This window comes from Chenopodium quinoa, unplaced genomic scaffold (genome assembly GCF_001683475.1).
Source record: "Chenopodium quinoa cultivar QQ74 unplaced genomic scaffold, ASM168347v1, whole genome shotgun sequence".
NCBI classification, from domain to species: Eukaryota; Viridiplantae; Streptophyta; class Magnoliopsida; order Caryophyllales; family Amaranthaceae; genus Chenopodium; species Chenopodium quinoa.
This window is the reverse complement of record NW_018743514.1, coordinates 969,376-989,476: the sequence shown is the minus strand read 5'-3', so window position 1 is coordinate 989,476 and position 20,101 is coordinate 969,376. Positions and strand designations below refer to the sequence as shown.

At 34.4% G+C, this 20,101-nt stretch overlaps 2 protein-coding genes across 3 annotated transcripts; one reads left to right on the top strand and one right to left on the bottom strand.

The window, feature by feature from the left end:
* Positions 1 to 287: 287 nt before the first annotated feature.
* On the top strand, positions 288 to 8,862 carry LOC110739864 (prolycopene isomerase, chloroplastic-like). Its single transcript, XM_021920344.1, has 13 exons — positions 288 to 1,067; positions 2,350 to 2,556; positions 2,648 to 2,747; positions 5,585 to 5,667; positions 5,779 to 5,835; positions 5,913 to 6,065; positions 6,186 to 6,264; positions 6,368 to 6,516; positions 6,609 to 6,743; positions 6,956 to 7,069; positions 7,917 to 8,027; positions 8,112 to 8,220; positions 8,394 to 8,862. The coding sequence occupies exons 1-13, from the start codon at positions 474 to 476 to the stop codon at positions 8,465 to 8,467; spliced, it is 1,965 nt and encodes a 654-aa protein (XP_021776036.1). The 5' UTR covers positions 288 to 473; the 3' UTR covers positions 8,468 to 8,862.
* Positions 8,863 to 8,943: 81 nt separating this feature from the next.
* Positions 8,944 to 18,382, bottom strand: LOC110739863 (ABC transporter G family member 22-like). 2 transcript variants are annotated; one of them, XM_021920342.1, is made up of 11 exons: positions 18,226 to 18,382; positions 17,603 to 18,016; positions 13,244 to 13,314; positions 12,472 to 12,707; positions 12,215 to 12,370; positions 11,890 to 12,073; positions 11,353 to 11,661; positions 10,551 to 10,838; positions 10,064 to 10,348; positions 9,859 to 9,966; positions 9,328 to 9,540 (listed from the first exon to the last, which is right to left on the bottom strand). In XM_021920342.1, the coding sequence occupies exons 2-11, from the start codon at positions 17,985 to 17,987 to the stop codon at positions 9,328 to 9,330; spliced, it is 2,235 nt and encodes a 744-aa protein (XP_021776034.1). In that variant the 5' UTR covers positions 17,988 to 18,016; positions 18,226 to 18,382. The 2 variants fall into 2 exon arrangements, with proteins under 2 accessions (XP_021776035.1, XP_021776034.1); XM_021920343.1 differs by lacking the exon at positions 18,226 to 18,382 and having other exon boundaries at positions 8,944 to 9,540; positions 17,603 to 17,987.
* Positions 18,383 to 20,101: the final 1,719 nt, after the last annotated feature.

Genomic DNA, 20,101 nt, shown 5'->3' with positions numbered 1-20,101 from the left:
AGGCGCCACCGCCATGGAACTAGCGTCCTGGCCAGGCGCCCCGACCATGACGGTGGTGGTCTAGCCTTACGCCGGCCATCATACCGTTAAAACGATGATGTTTTACCTCGTTTTGCTGCGACGACGACGACTCTTCGTCGTCCCTCGGCTCTCCGGTCTCCCGCAGGGACCTAGTACGACTTCACATTTTTCGATGTCAGAATTTTTCGTTTTTGGTAAGATTTCATAAATGGGCAAAAGTGTCAAATCAAGTGAATTTCGTGGGCTTTATGTAGTAATTTGTGGGTGATGTTTAACAAATTCCATCTGGAATACCCGAAAAATCAAGGGATGGAGGGAGTATTTTTTTAAGTAATATGGAGTAATTGCTAAAGTGTTTGGAGATGAATAGTGGAAAACAACGGTAACCACTAACCAGAAAGCAGTAAGCAGTAACACCCCACTTCTCTCCTCCACCATCGTCGCAATTCACTATGCAATTCCTCGCTAACTCTCCATCCCTAATTCTCCTACCATCTTCCAACCCCAAAATTTCTACGAATTCTTACTTATTTTCTCAAATCAAAACAAGAAGTCATAATTTTCCTTGTTTTTCTACTAAAATTACCGATACCCAGTTCAATTTTAGTTCACGGGATCCTCGAAGTTCTTTTAAAATTTGTAATTATAGCTATAAAAGTATAAATTTAGGGTTCTATGGCACAGAAAATCACACACCAAGTGAAAAATTTAGGGTTTATTGTGTTAACTCTGGGAAAATGGGATTTGGGTTTAATGGGATGGAAAGAAAAAAGATGGGAATTGAAGGTAGGTTAAGAGCAGTGATGAATGTTGATGAAACTGTGGAGAGAGAAACTGGTGAAGGTGTAGAAAAAGAGAATTATGATGCAATTGTGATTGGGTCTGGTATTGGTGGGTTAGTTGCAGCAACACAGTTAGCTGTGAAGGGTGCCAAGGTTTTGGTTTTGGAGAAGTATGTGATCCCTGGTGGTAGCTCTGGGTTTTATGAGAAAGCTGGGTATACTTTCGATGTCGGTTCGTCGGTAATGTTCGGGTTTAGTGACAAGGTTTGTGCCCTATGATTCTCTCTGTATTTTGATTTGCATTGCTTTGAGTATTTCAGCATTGAGGTTAACTAGAATTTAGTGATATTATACTGTGGTGTTGGAACTTTGAAGACATTGATGTGAGTTGATTAGACTATAAGGTCCCTTTTTCGAGTTTAATGATTATTGTGCATATGTGCTCTAAATTAAATATAGATATGAAAGGTTATGATGGTAATGATGAATTGTAATAGTGTAGAGAATTGGATCAAATGTTATGCATTTTGCAAGAGCAACATGGGATTGATGTTCTATTGAGTTTGATCTCAATAAATATGTGCTTCATGTGTTAAATCCTTAATATAATGATCCCTTGACAATGGACATAGCAGTTGGCTTGTTGATTCCATTATGTTTCATATTCTGCGCTGCATTGGCTATAGTAGCATTACCATAGGTGTGCTGCTTTTATGCTAATCAGTTGTCACAATTTTGTATCATTAAGATACAATGTGACACTGATAGATACTATGTTCTTATTAAGCATGCTATTTTGTAAAAATCATTTCCTTACATTGATTTCCATCGTATCCTGTAATGCTTTGGCCTTTTTGCCTGCTTTTTAAAGTCTCACAGACACCAGATGGGTCAATGGGTTAAAGCTTGTTTATAAAGTTCTGTTTGTTGTTTTTATTCCAGTCTTGGAATTTGATGTTAAGGGTCTGTTCTATTTAACTTACGAAGTATTTAGTTTGAACTTTTATTGATTGAATTTTATTTTTACTTATTTTGTTTAAACTACTACGTATTTGTAATTGTTTGAAATTGTCCTAATTTTCTCTTAATTTATTTTTCTGAACATAAATTATTTATCCTGAATTTATTTGAACTTAATTTATCCGAATTTAGTCAAATGGAATAGGGCTCAAGTGAATTCTCTTGCAATCCCAGATGAATTTGTGTTGTATGGATTTGGGGTGGGGGTTGTGAAGCACGAAGCTTAATGTTACTATGTTTATTTGTGCATAAGCGATCAATTTTGAGCTCAAGTTTATGAGATGATGGTAGTAAAATATGATGATTTTGCCCAATCCAGATGATGATTACAAGGGGCATGAGATAGATGTGGAAGATTGGGAGGGAGAGAAGACATATAGTCGGGTAGCTAGAAAAGAGATAGGAAAATTTGTTGCATTATGTTTTTTTATTAATAATGTATTTACCTTTTCATTTGCTATTTTTTAATCTGTCAGTTATCTTCCCCAGTACCTCTTACTCTTTATTAATGCCTTAAATTGGACAGGGTAATCTGAATTTAATCACCCAAGCATTAGCTGCAGTAGGATGTAAGATGGAAGTCATACCAGACCCAACTACTGTTCATTTTCACCTCCCAAATAACCTTTCTGTTCGAGTGCACAGAGAGTACAGTGACTTTATTGCTGAACTAACTACCAGATTTCCCCATGAGAAGGACGGAATTTTAAAATTTTATGGAAAGTGCTGGAAGGTCAGTTTTGAGTTATGCTTCTGTGGCTAATCTTGAACTTGGGTTCTTCCATTGTTGACCATTGGTGTTATTAATAGTATGAATTACGTAGATCTTTAATGCCCTGAACTCATTGGAGCTGAAGTCACTTGAGGAACCAATCTACCTTTTTGGGCAGTTTTTTCAGAAGCCCCTTGAATGCTTAACCCTTGGTAAGTACTTACTTGAGATCCTAGAAACAATTTCATTAAATAATGAAGATAAGTTTAAGATGGTGGAAGTGGAACTATAGGTTTCTACTTTGTAGTGACCAAAAAGATCTGATATGTTCGGGTGGCAGTATAACCAAAAAAGATATCATGTGCTGAGTTATTCTGATTTCTTCTTCCATGAGTGTTGAAACTTGAAAATAATTTTGGTTGTCTTTGCAACTAACTCTATGCTACGAAAACAATTTAATTATTGTCCATGAAGTTTTTGAAAAAAAATAATCATGACTAGTGGCTAGGTCCACTCTTTGATTGATTCACTTCACCTCTTGATTGATTAATGTAAAGTGTGTTTATTGCCTAGTAAACATTTTGCCTAGTAAAGCACTACCCCCATTTTTAAGTTCACTCTTAGTTCATTTTGATACTATTCACGCACACCTCTTTGATTGTGTTTTGTGATTAATATTCAAGGAAAAATATAGCTTTATGTGGGATCTTGTTGAATTTAATATTAAATTTTATTGTAAATATAAATAATTATCAAATAGGAATATTTAAAGCTATATATTAGCATTCAACAAACATGAAAATCAAATTGAGTAAACCAATAATATAACACAAACGTTTAAAAAAAATTCTGTGTACAATAAAGGTTGTACATTGAAAGAAAAGTCTCCCTAGAATAATCAAAAGTTATCTTGATAAAAAAATAAAATTTACCTATTTTTTTCCAAATAAATTTACTCTCTTTACAAGAAATTGACCTTATAAAAATCAATCATAATGCATAAATGTAATCATGTTACCCTAAACAAAAATGATTTCTTATAAATTACTTTGTAATTTCCAATAAAAAAATGTAATTGACTATAGTTACCTCAAACTATGTTAAAAGTTATCTAAAATTGGTCAAAAGTTATCTTGCAATTGACCGATGTATAGTAAAATTATTGTACACCCGGTGAGTGTAAAAGTTTTTTTTACAAAGGGATATTCGGTCGTTGGACAAACAACTTAAAACCAAACAATATTTCTACCTAAATCAACCTAAGGCAAGTCTAGGGCAAGTAAAGGATCGTATCCACAGGGAATTTGTATGAGTACACTAAGAATATGAAACGGTTATAAGCTAGTCCGGTCACAAGATTGGGATTTTGATTGATTAACTACTATGAAGACAAACACTAGGGGGAAGCGGGATTCGATACCAACCAAATCGATAGATCAATACAATAGGCAAACATGAATCAAACTTCGGTGATGAAATGGGAAATCAACATTGTCTTCTTTTGAAGTCACAACACTAAGCATTCCTAAACCAAACTCAATTAACAAGATATGCCAACCAAGTCTCATAGAAAGTAGACTACTAACTCGGGTTTGTCTTTTGATCGGTTCGAGAAAGCAATAAGGCAAATTAATTGGAATTACTCACCTAATTATTGCAACTAAGACTACTACATCATCTAAACAAAGATAGGAATTTAGTCTAATCATACAAGAAAAGGCTCTCAACTAAACCTAATATTTTAATGCAAGCATAAAAGTGAATACATGAGCAATAAGTGGCCATCTAATTACACATGCAAATAATCAATCCTTTAACAATCAATCATCAACCCAAATGAACATGCAAGCACAAATAATAATCAATCCATGGCTTGGTTGGGTCTTCACCCAACCTCTAGCTAAGAGACTACTCACACATCATAGTGAAGAACAAAATAGCTACAAGTTCTAATCCTAGCATTAATCTAACAAGTTGAGAGAAGTGATAAGATGGAAGTAGATTGAACATGCAACAATAATTAAACAAGGTTAAGAGAGAAATTAACAATTCAAAGTAAATAAAAACAGAAAATTAAGAGAGATATAGAGATAGAGATTACTAAATGAAGCTTTAAAGTTGAGAGGAATTGTTGAAAGTAAGAACACAAGCTTCAATTAATCTACTGCAATGATTGAGTTGGGAGAAACTAAGCTAAGTAATGAGAGTTTGAAGCACTAACTAAGAAAGTTAAAGAGCAAAGAAGATTCGTACATATGAAGCTAAAGGTGGTATTTATACCCCCAAAATTTTACATGGGAAAATCCGTAAAAAAAAACTCGGGCTCATAGGAAGGAGTGCCCGCTCCTTAACATAGGATCATTTGCTCCTTAAAGACCAATGGAGTGCCCGCTGCGGCTTCTCATGCATGCCCGCTCCTAGTGCTGTAGGCCGGGGCAGTAACTTGGAGAGTACGGAGGCGCGCCCGCTCCTGGTAATGTAGAGGGAGGCAGATTGTGGTTCAAGAATTAGGGGCGCCCGCTCCATAAGAGGTGCACGCCCGCTCGACTTAGATTAGGTGCACGCCCGCTCCTTGAATGGTGTATGCCTCCTTAAAGTAGTCCTCATGTTCATGCTAAATCCTCGATTTCTCGTTGCATCTACAAACACGAACACACACATAATCGGGTTAAAATCACCATAATAAGTGGACAAATAAACCACTTTTCATTTTTGATAAAGAAGGGAGTATTTTTTTTGCTAATTTACTTATCAATTGATTAGAGTTGAACTTAGGCTTGTCTTTGTGTCTGATCTTTTGAAAGATATATAGAGAATTTCTTGGCTTTTAAGAGATTAAATTCGGTAATATGGAGAAGATAGCCAAAATATAAATTAAGTGCCACTTTGCATTGCTCTTGAATTTTATGCTGAAGAAAAAGACTTCAATTTTCATACCATTCTTTGCTCATAGACATGTAATTACCTAAAGCTATAATGACATTCTCACTCGCTAAGAATAAATCATGGTTTGTTGGAATTAATTTTTAGATGCCAATTGCATTTGCAGCCTATTATTTGCCTCAAAATGCTGGAGCAATTGCCCGTAAATACATCAAAGATCCTCAACTGCTGTCTTTCATAGATGCTGAGGTAACTCAAGTTACTTTGTTACCTTAAAAATTCAATCCATTGGCATGCCTTATAACATAGTGTAGAAGATTACAGTTTGATATAATGGGTAATCATGTGTATCTTCTGCAGTGTTTTATCGTCAGCACTGTTAATGCTATGCAAACTCCTATGATAAATGCAAGTATGGTAAGATATTTCATTTTCCTTTTCCAATCCTAATAATTTTGTTTAGTTTCTTTATCTTTTAATATGCTTTATGACAGGTTTTATGTGATAGGCATTTTGGAGGGATCAACTATCCTGTTGGCGGCGTTGGTAAAATTGCCAAATCCCTGGCACAAGGTCTCGTTGATCAAGGGAGCAACATTCTTTACAAAGCAAATGTTAAAAACATCATTCTGGAGCATGGAAAGGCTGTAAGTTCTGAGTTAGCTTAAGATGCAGGAATATTGTTAATGATTGGAGACTTGGAAGGCATACTAGGAAACTCAGATTGGTGGCTTTGTGCTAATGGCCTATATGTATAAATTTTACAGGTTGGAGTGAGACTGTCTGATGGAAGTGAATATAATGCCAGGACCATCATATCAAATGCTACTAGATGGGATACCTTTGGTAAGTATGGAAAAGGAAGAAGGAACTACCCTTTCACTTCTTTAAATGGACGTTGGCAGTTTAGCTTTTGCATCAGTAACATTCACAAATATCTTTACTTTAGGCAAACTTCTAAAAGCCGAAAATCTGCCAAAAGAAGAGGAAGATTTTCAGAAATTATATGTTAAAGCTCCATCCTTTCTTTCAATACACATGGGAGTCAAGGCTGAAGTATTACCTCCAGATACAGATTGCCACCACTTTGTTCTTGAGGTGATGAGTCTGATGACACACATTTAGTTATGGACCTTATGGTGCTACATTGAGGAACAAATCAACTGATGGTGCTGTTTCTTTGCTTACAGAGTGATTGGAAAAATTTAGAGGAGCCTTATGGCAGTATATTCTTGAGCATTCCCACCATTCTCGATTCTTCATTAGCCCCTAGTGGACATCACATTCTCCATATATTTACAACTTCCTCCATTGACGACTGGCAGGTGCACCTCATGACTTTGTTGATTATTCTTGACTTTTTTATTTCCTTTTTTTTTGAGAGGAGATTGCATCTTAATTAATTAATTTATTTATTGTGATTGTAATTCTTTGTTCCTTTTAAATTCTAAAGTTCTAGAAGTACTTGAACATATTGAAATCTTAATATTTGTGAAGGGATTGGGTGAATCTAATAATCCAGTTTTTGATGTCACAGGGACTATCTCCATCAGACTACAACAAAAAGAAGGAGCTCATTGCTGATGAAATCATAAGCAGATTAGAAAAGAAACTTTTTCCAGGGCTTAAATCATCAATACTGTTTAAAGAGGTATTTTTATTGAAAAACCAGCTTTCCGCAAAAAATATGAATTGAGGGCATTAAACTAATAAGTTAACTCCTTTCTTAAATTGTAATGCTGGTTTAGTGTGTGCCCTTTTCCGAGTATTTAAATCAAGCCCATGATCATTGCCCCTTTTCTGCTTGTATGCTTCCTTATTGGGTTGGTTTATTTTAATTGAGTAGTCAGTAGTCTGATGCAGTAAAGACTCTGAATTTAAGAAGAGATTGATGAGGGATAAAATAATTTGATAGACATTAATTCTGACTGTTTTGAAGGTTTAATGTTGTTAATCACCCTTCTATTTAGATTTTTTGCCTTTTTTTTTTTTTTTTTTTTTTTTTTTTTTGTGAAGTTTTATTTTACATACAGTATATAAAAATAGCTTTTGAAGATATAGACTAATGCACATTTAATTCAGGAATATTTCAGTTTCGGTAGCTTAGCTATGACAATTTTCACTTTAAGATCTGTGTTTTCACATTCTCAATTTAGTGACTTGAGATTGAAAATGGAATCTTGTTTGACATGTCACCCTTTGAGCAAAGATTCAACGTTGACATGGCGTTAGTGTTAAATCATCTAAGTGAATTTGTTGTTACTACCCTAGGTCACCAACGGGGGAACATCATTATGGAAATTAATATATATAGGTCTCTATAGTGGAGTTTTGTCACACAGCAAAGCATCAACATTGAAAATCCTTTATTGCATTTTCCTTGCTGCAGTATTGGAACTTCATAAATGCAAAAATAAATTTATACTACTTCGTATATCGTTTTCTCTTTTCTCTTTCCTAGTTTGCTTTTAGAATATTGAAATGTATCCTCATTGCAGGTTGGCTCTCCAAAAACACACAGGCGGTTTTTGGCTCGTGATAGTGGCACATACGGACCTATGCCACGCTCAGTTCCTAAAGGCTTATTGGGAATGCCATTCAATACGACGGTTAGCTGAAAGTTTAGGGCTTGACACTTCATAGTTACACCTGTATCTTGACTTGTGAATGAGTCTCTGTTGTTGTAATTGCAGGCTATAGATGGCCTTTACTGTGTTGGTGATAGCTGTTTCCCTGGGCAAGGGGTCATAGCTGTGGCCTTTTCAGGAATAATGTGTGCTCATAGAGTGGCTGCTGATATCGGTTAGTATTATTTGAGCACTAGTAGATATTAGATGAAAATCTAGTATCAGCCCTAGCTGAATAATTGTAACAGAAAATGCGGAAAATTGACCTGCATATCTCCATTCATTCTGTTTGTATTCAAATGAATACGGGGTAATAAAATGATTTAAATAATGTTCTTTTGTATGTAGGGATTGAAAAATCCTCCCCTGCATTGGATGCTGCTCTCCTTAGCTTGCTTCGCTGGTTTAGAACATTGGCCTGAATACTCGTAAAACTGAAGCATGGCTACTGGGTGCATTGCATGAGCTGCATACTGATTCTTTGTTCAAGTGAAGGTGAAGAAAGTTTTGAGGTGCTTCTTGCAAAGAATATGGTTTTTGGACCAGAAGAAAGAACATCGCAGGGCTCTGAAACGATTCATTTCACATCGAAAAGCAGAGGCCCAGCTGCAGAGGTGAAATCATGCGTACAATTATTTTGTTTGTTAATAAGTCATCAAACAAACTTTTTTTCTCTTTTTTTTTTTTGGTTTGTTGATATAGTTGCTTGTCGATGACTACACGGAATAATCACTTTTGGTTCATGTAGCCGACCCTACTTATGAAATTAAGGCTTTGATTGATTGATTTAATATAGTTGCTTATACTTGATTTTTGTACATGCACCCACCTTGAAGTGTACTTAATGCTCTACGTATACTAGATTGTTTTTTCTGCTTCAACAAGCTTAACTAACTAATTTTACTTCAAACTGCTTTTCCATTACTCAGAAGCTGTTTACATCAATTAGGGACTACTAACATTAAACTTGGGATAAAGTTGAGAATTTGAGACTGATATTACTAGAAAAAAAACTTATCTCAAGATATATTTGCACATTATCACTACACTTATAAGCAACTGAATTTAACTACTCTATGCTCTTTGTTGGATTGGTTGAAGTGATAGCTAAAAGTACTTAGAGAACTGGAGTTGGACCATCATCTTTGCTAGGCTGGCCTTTTCTCATCCTTTCTGACAATCTGACTATGACATGATTCTCCCTGGTAGGCATTTGGAATCGGATATTTTGAGGGTGCCTTGCTCGTAATCCGATGAATATATCCGTGGATTTAATAGCTTATCATTGAAGCCGCATTCTCCTAAGGGCTATGTATGCTAATAATCGGTAGCCAAAGACCATGGCAATCAGAGCACCAACCTCCATCAAGCCACTGTCAAATTTCATCCAATTTGTGGGTTGAATGTGATTCTCGTAATGTACTTTGAGAAGCAGCCGATAGGTGTGGTAGTTGAACGAAAGATAACGGATCCATGATATAAATATCGGAACTTTCTGCAGACAAAGAACAACATTATTAATGGTCAGTAGGGTGCAATTGTCTTAAAGGGTTGGGATTGCTAGTGATCTTGATGCAGCAAAACTAAAGTTGTTGCTTTTGGATTTTGTTGTCTGTCCTCCATAAAGCGGTACTACATCTGTCCCAATATAATAGTCGACATTTCCTTTTAAGCTGTTTAAAAGTAATAGGCAACTTTCTAAGTTTAGTAATTAAATAATGATGTAATGTGTCCTATTATTTAGGGCCGGAGGTAGTTTTCTTTTATAATCTAATGGTGTAATAAGGGATTAGTGAGCTTCGTATCAGCTTACCTTTACAAAGTATCCACCAGCCAACATGAAGGCCATTACTGTTACAGAACCTAGAGTTGTTGCCTTCTTAATGTCCATTAGAGAAGCTCCTATTGCCAATCCAAGTCCCTGCCATTGCAGCAAGTCGTAAAAAAGTGATTTTTATCAGATAACGTTAGGAGATTTCCTGACTGAACTTTGTGAAAAAACAGTTGAAGAAAGATACCTGTGCAGCTACAATGCAGAGGAAAACTGTCAGTACTGTTAGAAAAAAAGTTCCTGCATCAAGCCTGAGGCCTGCCATGAAGTAGACTACTATTAGGAAGAGAACTGGAAGGACAAGATCGAGTGGTAGGTCACTTGTTGTTCTTGCAAGGAAATAGGCACTTAATCGATACATGTCAGCTGCTCTTTCTTTCTGAAGCATTGCTCTCTCTTGAGGGAATGCAAAAATTGCTGTGGACACTGGAAAGAAACCCCAAAAAACAGCGATAAAGAAAAGCAGCCCTGCCTGCAATGGTTGAAAGATCTGTCTGGTTAGAATGTCAAGCTGTTGTATGATAATGACTGACTTCATGGTTTTATATACCCTCTAGTAATTTTCATGATATCATTAAAGCTGTAAAGATCATTCTTCATTATAAGAATACATACTCTTGTTAAAATTTAGGAAGGAATAAGATATGAAATCGTGGAACAAGATTTGAGTATACCTGATCCTCTAGTCCCTTCTCAGTTTTGCTATCTGACTGCCACCAAAGTAACCCTAGTACAACAGCTGTGGCCAAAACTTGGGTAACCCGCAGCCAGCTAAAATACTCATGCCTTCGCTCCTTAATTCCCCGCTTGAATAAAATTGAATATTGTTGAAACCAGCTTGCTCCCCATTCTCGCTTCACAGAAGATAATTTTAACTTCATTTCTTCATTTATTGATATAGGAATTCCAAGCTTCCTCTTTTCTTTCTCTGCTACTCGTGATTCGTAGGATTCCACAAGATACTGCAATGAAGTCTTATATGAGATATCTTCTGTAATACCTGACTCTAACTCTCTTCCTTCAAAATAACACATTCCTATAGTTATTATGTCATTTTTAATGTCTTGTACTTTCTTTCAGTATTGGATATACCTTATACCTGTGCAAATAGTTAAGAATGTGACACCGTTGTATTTCAATGGAGAAGCCTTATCAGAATTATCACATTCATTCCATGTCATTAATGCATACATATAGAAAATTATTAATACATCCTTTCATTTTAGACTAGAGGTGTGTTTCTATAGTGGAGCTATATTGCTTAAGTTGAATATAGCTTTTTTTCTTGATAATTCTTTATGTTTTAGATGTGATTTTACTTTGGGATCCTTTAATACACTGTCTACTGAATTCAAAAGACACTGTCTATTGAATTATATTAAACCAATCTCGTGAGGGCAGTATGTGTGACTGGTTTTTTTATTTGTTGTTCGGTCTGTTTGTGTATAGTGTGTCTGAGCGTCAGGGATGACTTACATCGTGGATAACTGCAGCAGATGGTTTACCATTCGGTTTTTCAGTTTCTGGGTCGTCCATGTGTACTTTGTCATCTAATTCTGATGGTACAGTTACGTCATTTATGTTCCCATTAGCGAGGTCTAGCAGGAATTCTGCTGGGTTCATGGATATCAGAGGGGTACACCCTATGGTGGCGAAATAGCTCATCACGTTTGATGCCTTTCCAAAATAAAGCAAGCTTCCTTTTCCGAGAAGGATCAGTTTGTCGAACTTGTGAAAAAGTCTGCTTGATGGTTGGTGGATTGTAGTAATGACCGTCTTCCCATCCTGTAACATGTTAAGAACCAGATGAGAGGTAGGACTTTTGGTAACTACATCCACAATTATGCTTAAATTGTCATAAAAATGCATCAATTGGGAAGGGGTGTTATATCTTTAAGTTTTGAAGATTATGATATAAGTGTCAACTGTCATATGTTTTCTGATAGATTTGTATTTGAACTCTTGTTTACAACAAATTTGTTAGATAATCAAAAGTAGCATGTGTAACTTTACCTCGGCTATATCTTGCAACACCTGGATGATCCTTAAGGCGGTTGTAGAATCCAAACCTGAGGTTGGTTCATCTAGGAAGAGAAGGGAAGGATTGATTAAAATCTCATTACCAATACAAACTCTCTTCCTTTCTCCACCTGAAACTCCACGAACAAAGGAGCCGCCTATCATTGTGTCCTGACATCTGCACATATATATATGTAGTATTTCAGATAATCAACAGCTCTTCTTTGCAAAGAATTGGTTTAAGGAATCTGCAATTCTCCCTAGAATGCATTATTCCTTTTCATCATATCCACAAACCTTTGTAACAAGTGAAGGTTACCTCTCCAACCCTAGCTCGCAAATGACATCCATAGCTCGTTGTTCCTTTTCTTTCTTCGTTAATTTTTTTGGCAGCCGTAGGTATGCAGCATATGTGAGGGTTTCTCTCACAGTGAGGTGAGGATATAGAACATCATCTTGAGTCACAAACCCTATCCTGCAAGTGTCATAAGTTGGTATATGCCTTTAAATTTGAATATCTCATCAATCTTGTTAATATTATTATTAATTAGTGAATTATTTAACACTTGTACTTGCCTGCTTTTCAGGAGTTTTGAGTATGGCTGATCATTGTACGTAACGGAACCTCCAGCTTTGGGCTGAGTTAACCTTCCTCCAAGAACATTCAAAAGCGTTGTCTTCCCGCTTCCTGAAGGGCCCATCAAAGCCAGCACTTCTCCAGGATCCACTGAACCTGTGATTCCATGTAAGACTTGTTTTTCTTCTGTATTAGAAAATCCTTTGAGAACAACCTTGTATGTAACTTCTTTAAACTGCAAGATATAAGGCAACAGTCAACTCGTATTAGTATTCCTCTCATAATTAATCGATAATAGCATCACACTGGTTTTGAAGGAAATCTCATGCACAAAAATAGGCACCAGAGGTTTCTCTCTCGTTTCTTCTCTACCCTCCTTACGAGTAAAAGGGGCATTATGTTCTAGCTCAGTCTTCCAAACTAGTATTTTATGTGTGATCTAATTATGTTGTTCGGGAAATGGTAATAGATGTCTTGTACATACTGTCATACAGAACAAGGTCTGTACAAGACTGAACCTGACCATGATTAATTAGCCATATTCAATGCATTGGGATTTCGTTGATCTGTGTGTAGCTATAATCTCCAACCCCCGGGCCTGTTCAGATACATAGGTAGTAAGTGAAAGAATACATGCTGCCTTTTTGTAGCAAAAATGCAGGATGATCAACACTATGGATAATGCTGGTTTGCTGACATTTTGAGGGAAGGCAGAAAAAAATGACACCTGCAACATATGGTTTAGCAGTGTTAGTATATATGAGATTTTACCTTCAGATGGATTTGAAAAGTTGGCTCTGCTTTGAGTCTCTTCTTACGTGTTCCCGCTTCAAGATCCTCAGCTGCAACAACCAAAATGCATGTTCTTTTCAATTTCACTTGTTAAAAGCCACCATGTAAAATTGCTTTCCATTTTTTAACTATGTCATTATTCTGAGTTTATTGAGGGTGTAATCTATATGTATGTTGCATTAATCTATTGTAGAATCATCTGGGTTTTAGACTGAAAAACATTCAATAATGTACAAATGAATAAATGATATATGATTAATCAAGCTTAGAGTCTTCAGCCCATATCCTAAAATATTGGTAATGGGCATGAATCTGCAGTATACTTGATTAGGGGATTTTGCTCCCACCAATCGGAATGCGCCACGTGGGCCAATCAGGTCCTGCCAAGTGTCCCCCAGTTGGACATCTCAGGGCTTGCCACGTGGCATACGCTTATTCGTCCACCCTGGACTTATTATGTCATGACACGTGGCATACTCCATGCCTAATGGAGAAGCCGGTCACCTAGGCCCAACTTCCGAGGGAAGCTCAATCAACCCAAGGTTAACCTAAACCTAGTTTGGCACGTTTCCCGAGGTTATAAATACCTCCCTTAATCCTCATTAAGGGAGAGGACGCGAACAACGCAGATTACACACATTAAACACTCTCACCTAGAGAGACCCAATCACTTTAATTTCCGCATTAATTACTCCTTAATCAAGTACTAACTTGACCGTCGGAGGCGGATCTCCAACCATCCGGAGCATCCGTTTGTTTTGCAGGTACAGGCGTCCGGTTCCAGTCTCGGAATTGTAACTCTCCCGCAGGACATCAGAAAACCCCGAAACAATACTGTTACCATCCATATAACTAAACACCATGATTTTACTTAAATATATGGAGTATATCTTTTACACATTATAATACGAAGTACAAAGTAGTTTTTCTTCTATCCGTACTCTTCCTACCACTTTATTTTATTAAGTGAGAGATAGGAAATTTAAGCATTGTCTAATTCTAAGTTTGAAAATGTGACAACTTTTTCCGAACATTTTAAACTTCAATTTGAGAGAGCTTTTGGTGTTTCGTACCATTTTTATGAAGTGATTTTGGAAGGAGGTTTTTGAAAAATAATGGTCCACTATTATCTCATGAGTCACCTGGTAGGTTGAATTGTTGATATCAGTTGATGATATTTGAATCTAAATAATTGGCCATAATAAACCAAGCTTGAGTGGACGTGTGTAAAGTTTGGCTTGATTGGCCAAAGTAATGGATTCCATTTTTCTCAGTGGATTTCAGTTCAACAAGTTAAGATGGATTTCAAAAATTGTTGGGGAGCATACCACATAGCACTTTTTTATGCATGATTGGCTTTAATGGTTTATGTGTCAAACAAAAGGACTAAGGTTGGTACATATTGACTATGAGTTTCAGAAAAAGATGGATGGCTAATTATATTGTTACTTACCACCCTCTTGTCTAGAAATAATAATCACATAAATATAATTTTTAGCATATTTATAAACTATGTTAGATAGGACACGTGTAAATAGTTTAGTTTTTATTTAGATAAATTAGATGTAATTAACTTGACTTATAAGAATTCGAATGAGTTTGAGCTTGACTCGAATAGACATATTTTAAGATTTATTAATTTCATTGGCCTATGGGATGTATGAATTGGCAATTCAAGTAAATAGTTACACTGTAAGATTGCTTTTAGTCACGATTTTGTTATTTATTTTGTTGGTTTTAATGCATATTTTCCAGCCTTTACCCAAAATCAAACAAAAAAATAAAGTCAAAATGACAGCTTCCCCCAACAAAAACAAACCAAGACAGTTGTGAAGATGTATATATATACTTGATGATGAATTGATGATAAGGCTCAATATTTGTTTTGAAGTGAACGATAAATCAACCTCAATTAGTTTTTGAAATAACGACAATCAAGCTTCCCTCAGCTATCAAATGCTATGTAAGGATAAAGGATTGCAATATTTTCGTACTCTCTACATATATTACTTCCAAAAGGTAAACAATCTAGTGGCCGTAATGTAGAGGATAAATGAGTACGTCATTAAATGATATCTCCATCCAGTCATTTACGGATGGTCTAAAACATTAACCTTAGGTATACCCATACTCATATATTGATCGTACTCTTATAAATAAGATAAATTCAACGAGTAGTCGAGTAGTGAACGTACTACCATGGACAATGCAGTACATGTATAGCAAAGGGCATGTCCTAGTCGGTACTAAATAGAATCCAAGTGGGTGTAGCATAAATTATAAAGAGGTCCCATAACATAAAGACTAGAGGTGGAAAACAAAGGTAAACGTTTCTACTAACAAAGATCTTTGTCTCCTGGGGTGTACGTTCTTTTGTTTTGTAGATCAATTAAGGTGTTTATCATTGAATAAAATCATGAAATTTGACATATCATATAAATAAACTTGGAAAATATACATTATAGTATTATTTTTATATGGTCCATATATAACTTTTACATTTCTTGGCCATATATTAAACGTTAATATTGGGAAACGAAGACTACCAGAAGTTTTTCTTTTAATGTGGACAGTGGACCCCCTATTTTACCATGTAGTTGCTGGTTTCACATTAAAGTATAGTGATGGTCGTTCATGTTTGGTAGGTTGCTATCAACTGTTTCTCTCTACTAGCTACTTGACTACTTGTGTTTAACATCAATTAGGACCAATCCATCATTTGCGGAACACTAATTATTGGACAATTAGTATTAGATGACTCGGGCTGCGGATTTAGTCTCACAGAAGTAAGTTGTTGTAAGTCCGTTTCATTTAAGATTTTTGAGCTGCCCACATTAAATTTTTTTAGGAAAAGGTCTTTACCTTCTCTAATCATTTCCTAGGGTTTATAATATAAGTAAAGTATTAGGGATATTACTCTCATAGTAGTTTATACTGATGTTTGGATTGGATATCATCATGAGTGATTCACTGCTTATATTATTGACTCCTTTAAAAAAGTCTTTATGTTTTTATAATAAAGTTATGCTGTACCTTTGTATTATCTTTTGAAATAAATAAATAAATAAATAAAGCAAAAAAATAAAGAGCTTTCTGATTACTTTTTTTTTTTTTTTTTTTTTTTTTTTTTTTTTTTTTTGAAACAGCTTTCTAATTACTTTGTATTATATAAAATGTCCTTATTTTGGAACGCTCCTAAGTCCTTGTCTCAAAAGTAATAATCTATGAGTATTACAAATTTAATCATCGTAACTAAATGTTTTCTATACCTGATTTTTTATAATGTGAAATAAGAAAAGAGGAAGGATGCTTTTTTATAATTAGTAATTTTTTGTAACAAAAACTTGAAATTAAAACTACCTAATCATTTTAAGGTAATTTTTTAGGAGTGAATTTATCCAGTGATTCACCAATAATAACACATTAACAACGAACCCTACTTTTTGACAATTTCTCTACTGTTATCAAATTATCATATATATACAATTTTATGATTAAGGTTAATGGAATAATTAATAGTGAACCAATCTGTTTGGACTCTATATTATTTATTTCTAATTTTATTAATTATTACTATGTATATATTATGGAGTAGAATTATCATTTTGATTTTCTTATAGATTTTGTAGGATATAATTTGGCTCTATTATTGATTTGAGAAATAATCTTTATAAGCTCTCTTTTTCCATTCATTAAAATCTAAAAGAAAAGATGATGATAATTGACTAAATTTTAAATAACATTCACCCAATGGAAAATATATATTTCCACTTGTCAATACTAGAAAAAACAGAAAAGGAAATTTACATAGCCCTTTTTGAAGTCATTATGAGTAGTAATAGTCATTATTTAAACCATGCACAAGTTGTCATCTAAAAGATTAGTTTGTTCTAGCATAATTCACCTAAATATTTTCATTGTTTTCTTTACATTATATAAGTTTTTAAAAATTATCCAAGTTGGACAATAAGTAAACTATAATTATATATACGTAGTTGATTATTTACCACAAATTCAATAAAATTTATATTCTGCACAATGAAAAATACCTAATTAGTACTCGACTCATGCTCAATTTTCATAATTAGCTTATATTACAATAATTGATTAAATTGGCTTATTTTGACACAAAAAAAATAAACAAAGTCTACATACCTATTACTCCGTAGTATTCATTAAGATGGAGGAAAATGAGTATATAGTCGCCGCCTTTATTATAATACTTTCTCTGTTTGTAAATGTTATTTTTAATTTGACGATGATTACTTAATGAATGAAAAAAAATACATTTAAGAACAATATTTAGAGATAGATGGGGTACAAGTTTACTAGACTTACGAATATCATCGTCACTGAAGGGCTTAGAATCAGCAATATCCTCAGGAGGAACGCTAAAGCCAGTGAAGGAGAAGGAGAGTCCCAAGCTGGCACTAGAGGCTCTACTTAGGGCTGCCCCATTGCAAAGATCATCAATATCAAGTTTTAACTGAGCACTCCTTGTCTTTCTAATGTGAGTATTGTTATTGTAGTTCCTACTACTGCTATTAACTCCAGGGGAGGTGATCCTACGGCTCGATTTACGCGATCCATCCGCCGTAGGCACCATACTCCCATCCCCTGATGGCGGTGATTTCATTGCCGCCATCGCTGCTGCCATCGACTCCACTAGTTGGTCCGATTTTGTTCGGACTAGTCCCATCGTGGAATTTACCTTGTCCATCATTTGTGCTTACGCACTAGTTTAATAATTTCCTACATACAAGAATAATAAGAAGCGTACGCCATACATGCACATAGTTAGTACATGATGTTATTATATGCATGTAATAACATAGTCTAACATGTTACTATTGTAACAAAAACAAGAAAAGATTAAATTATATGTATAATCTTGAAACAACCAAATAAAGAAGCTTATATTAAAAACCAAAAAATTGAGTGTAGTTAGTTATGGGAGTTACCTTTTTTAGTTATATTGGTAAGTTGAATTTGCAGGTGGCAAAGTTTGAAAGATGAAGAGATTTAAGAGAGGACAGAGAAAGAGGAGGAAGTGGTGATCTCTTTGAAGAAGGAAACTGAAAGAACAACTAAACTGTGACAACTTTAGTGGTGCAACCCATCATTTATAAAGGTGCATTTATGAAGAGGGGACCCAAGAGCTTTACATATACATTACAATAACACCCCTATAATTTATACAACTTTCCGGTATATCATGTACAAAATACAACTAATACATGAATGTATGTTTTATTTTTTTATTTTTTTGTAAATAATAAAATATTCCATTATTATAGATAATTTACAAGATAATCATCAAATATTAATTGGAAGTACTAATATAGTAACATGATGATAAATCTAACTCTAAGGGCATGCTTGGATTGCGGGAGATGTATTATTAGGGTAATAAAAGTCAAACTAAGCAAAATGAATGTGAGCATAGGGTAGAAGGAGATAGTGATAGTGTGATTGTTAGGAAAATTATGTAGTGATGATGTGGTATGAGGTGAAGTAAGAGGAATCAATACCCTTATTTTGGGGGTAATAGTTACACAAAAGGAAGGGTGGGTAACTATTACCCTCATTCTGAGAGTAATAATTCCTCCACCGACCTATCTCTTTTCCTCATGGCACAACTACCTTATTTCATTTGTAAACACCAAGTTTCCTACAACAAACACCTCTAATTACTTGTGTTTTTTCAAATTTGACTTTTATTACTCCCTTAATATATTACCCCCAATCCAAATATGCCATAAAGATGATAGTATATAACACTTCTATATGCTCTTTATTGTTTCGTAATCTCATAATGAATCTTTTTTGAGGTCAAAAGATATGGTATAATATGTCCTTGTAATGAAACAAAAAATGATTCCTTGGACTATGTTCGGATATTAGATACTTATTGAAGTAATAATTATGTGATAGTCGATAATCAAATTAGCCTCTCAATAGTTATAATCATAAAACCTAGTGCGTGTAAATTTGAAATTTTTATGGTACAACCGTCTGTACCAAGCTTGGTACTGACAAAAAAAATGGAAAGAATATATAGCTATTTATTAAAGAACATATATTAGTAGTTGTTTTGTAAAGAACGTTCAGCTTTAAGGGATTTTTTTTTTTTTTTTTTGTATATCTAAAAAACATCTATAATATTAATAAAAAACATGATAATATTATGTAATGAACATTATTTATATATACCCATCATAATCTAAAGACAAAATTCAAAGAACATTTCACAATAAACAATGAGCATTATGTCACAAATAAAAGTACATTACACTGACAATCAATGAACATGGACATATGTACTTTTCACTCTTTTTTGGTACAAGTATGTTCTTTTTACTCTAGGTATATGTTCTTTACATTTTAATAGCATGTTCTTTTCACTATAGCTATATGTTTATTATATTTCTATAATATGTTCTTTCCACTTTTTTTATTTTCTTTTTTTTTTTTTTTTTTTTTATTTTAATAAAACGTAGGAACCATGCACTGGTGTAAATTGAAAGAATAAATTACTCGATCATTTATGGTAGGAAATAACTCACATGTAAAGATAATATTATTAAGGAAAAAAAATACTAAAAACTACATTGGTAATGTGATGCATTTTAACACATCCAATTGTTATTTTGTACACCCTGAATCGAAGCATAATACACATTATTATGCTTCCAATTCATACTCAAGCTAGATACAAGTAAATTATATTGAACATATACTTGTATATTAAACACTAAGAATAATAGACAAGTAAACATGTGTATTTTAGGTATAAAAATGTAAATATTTGCATAAGGTTTTATTTTTTAAAATTAA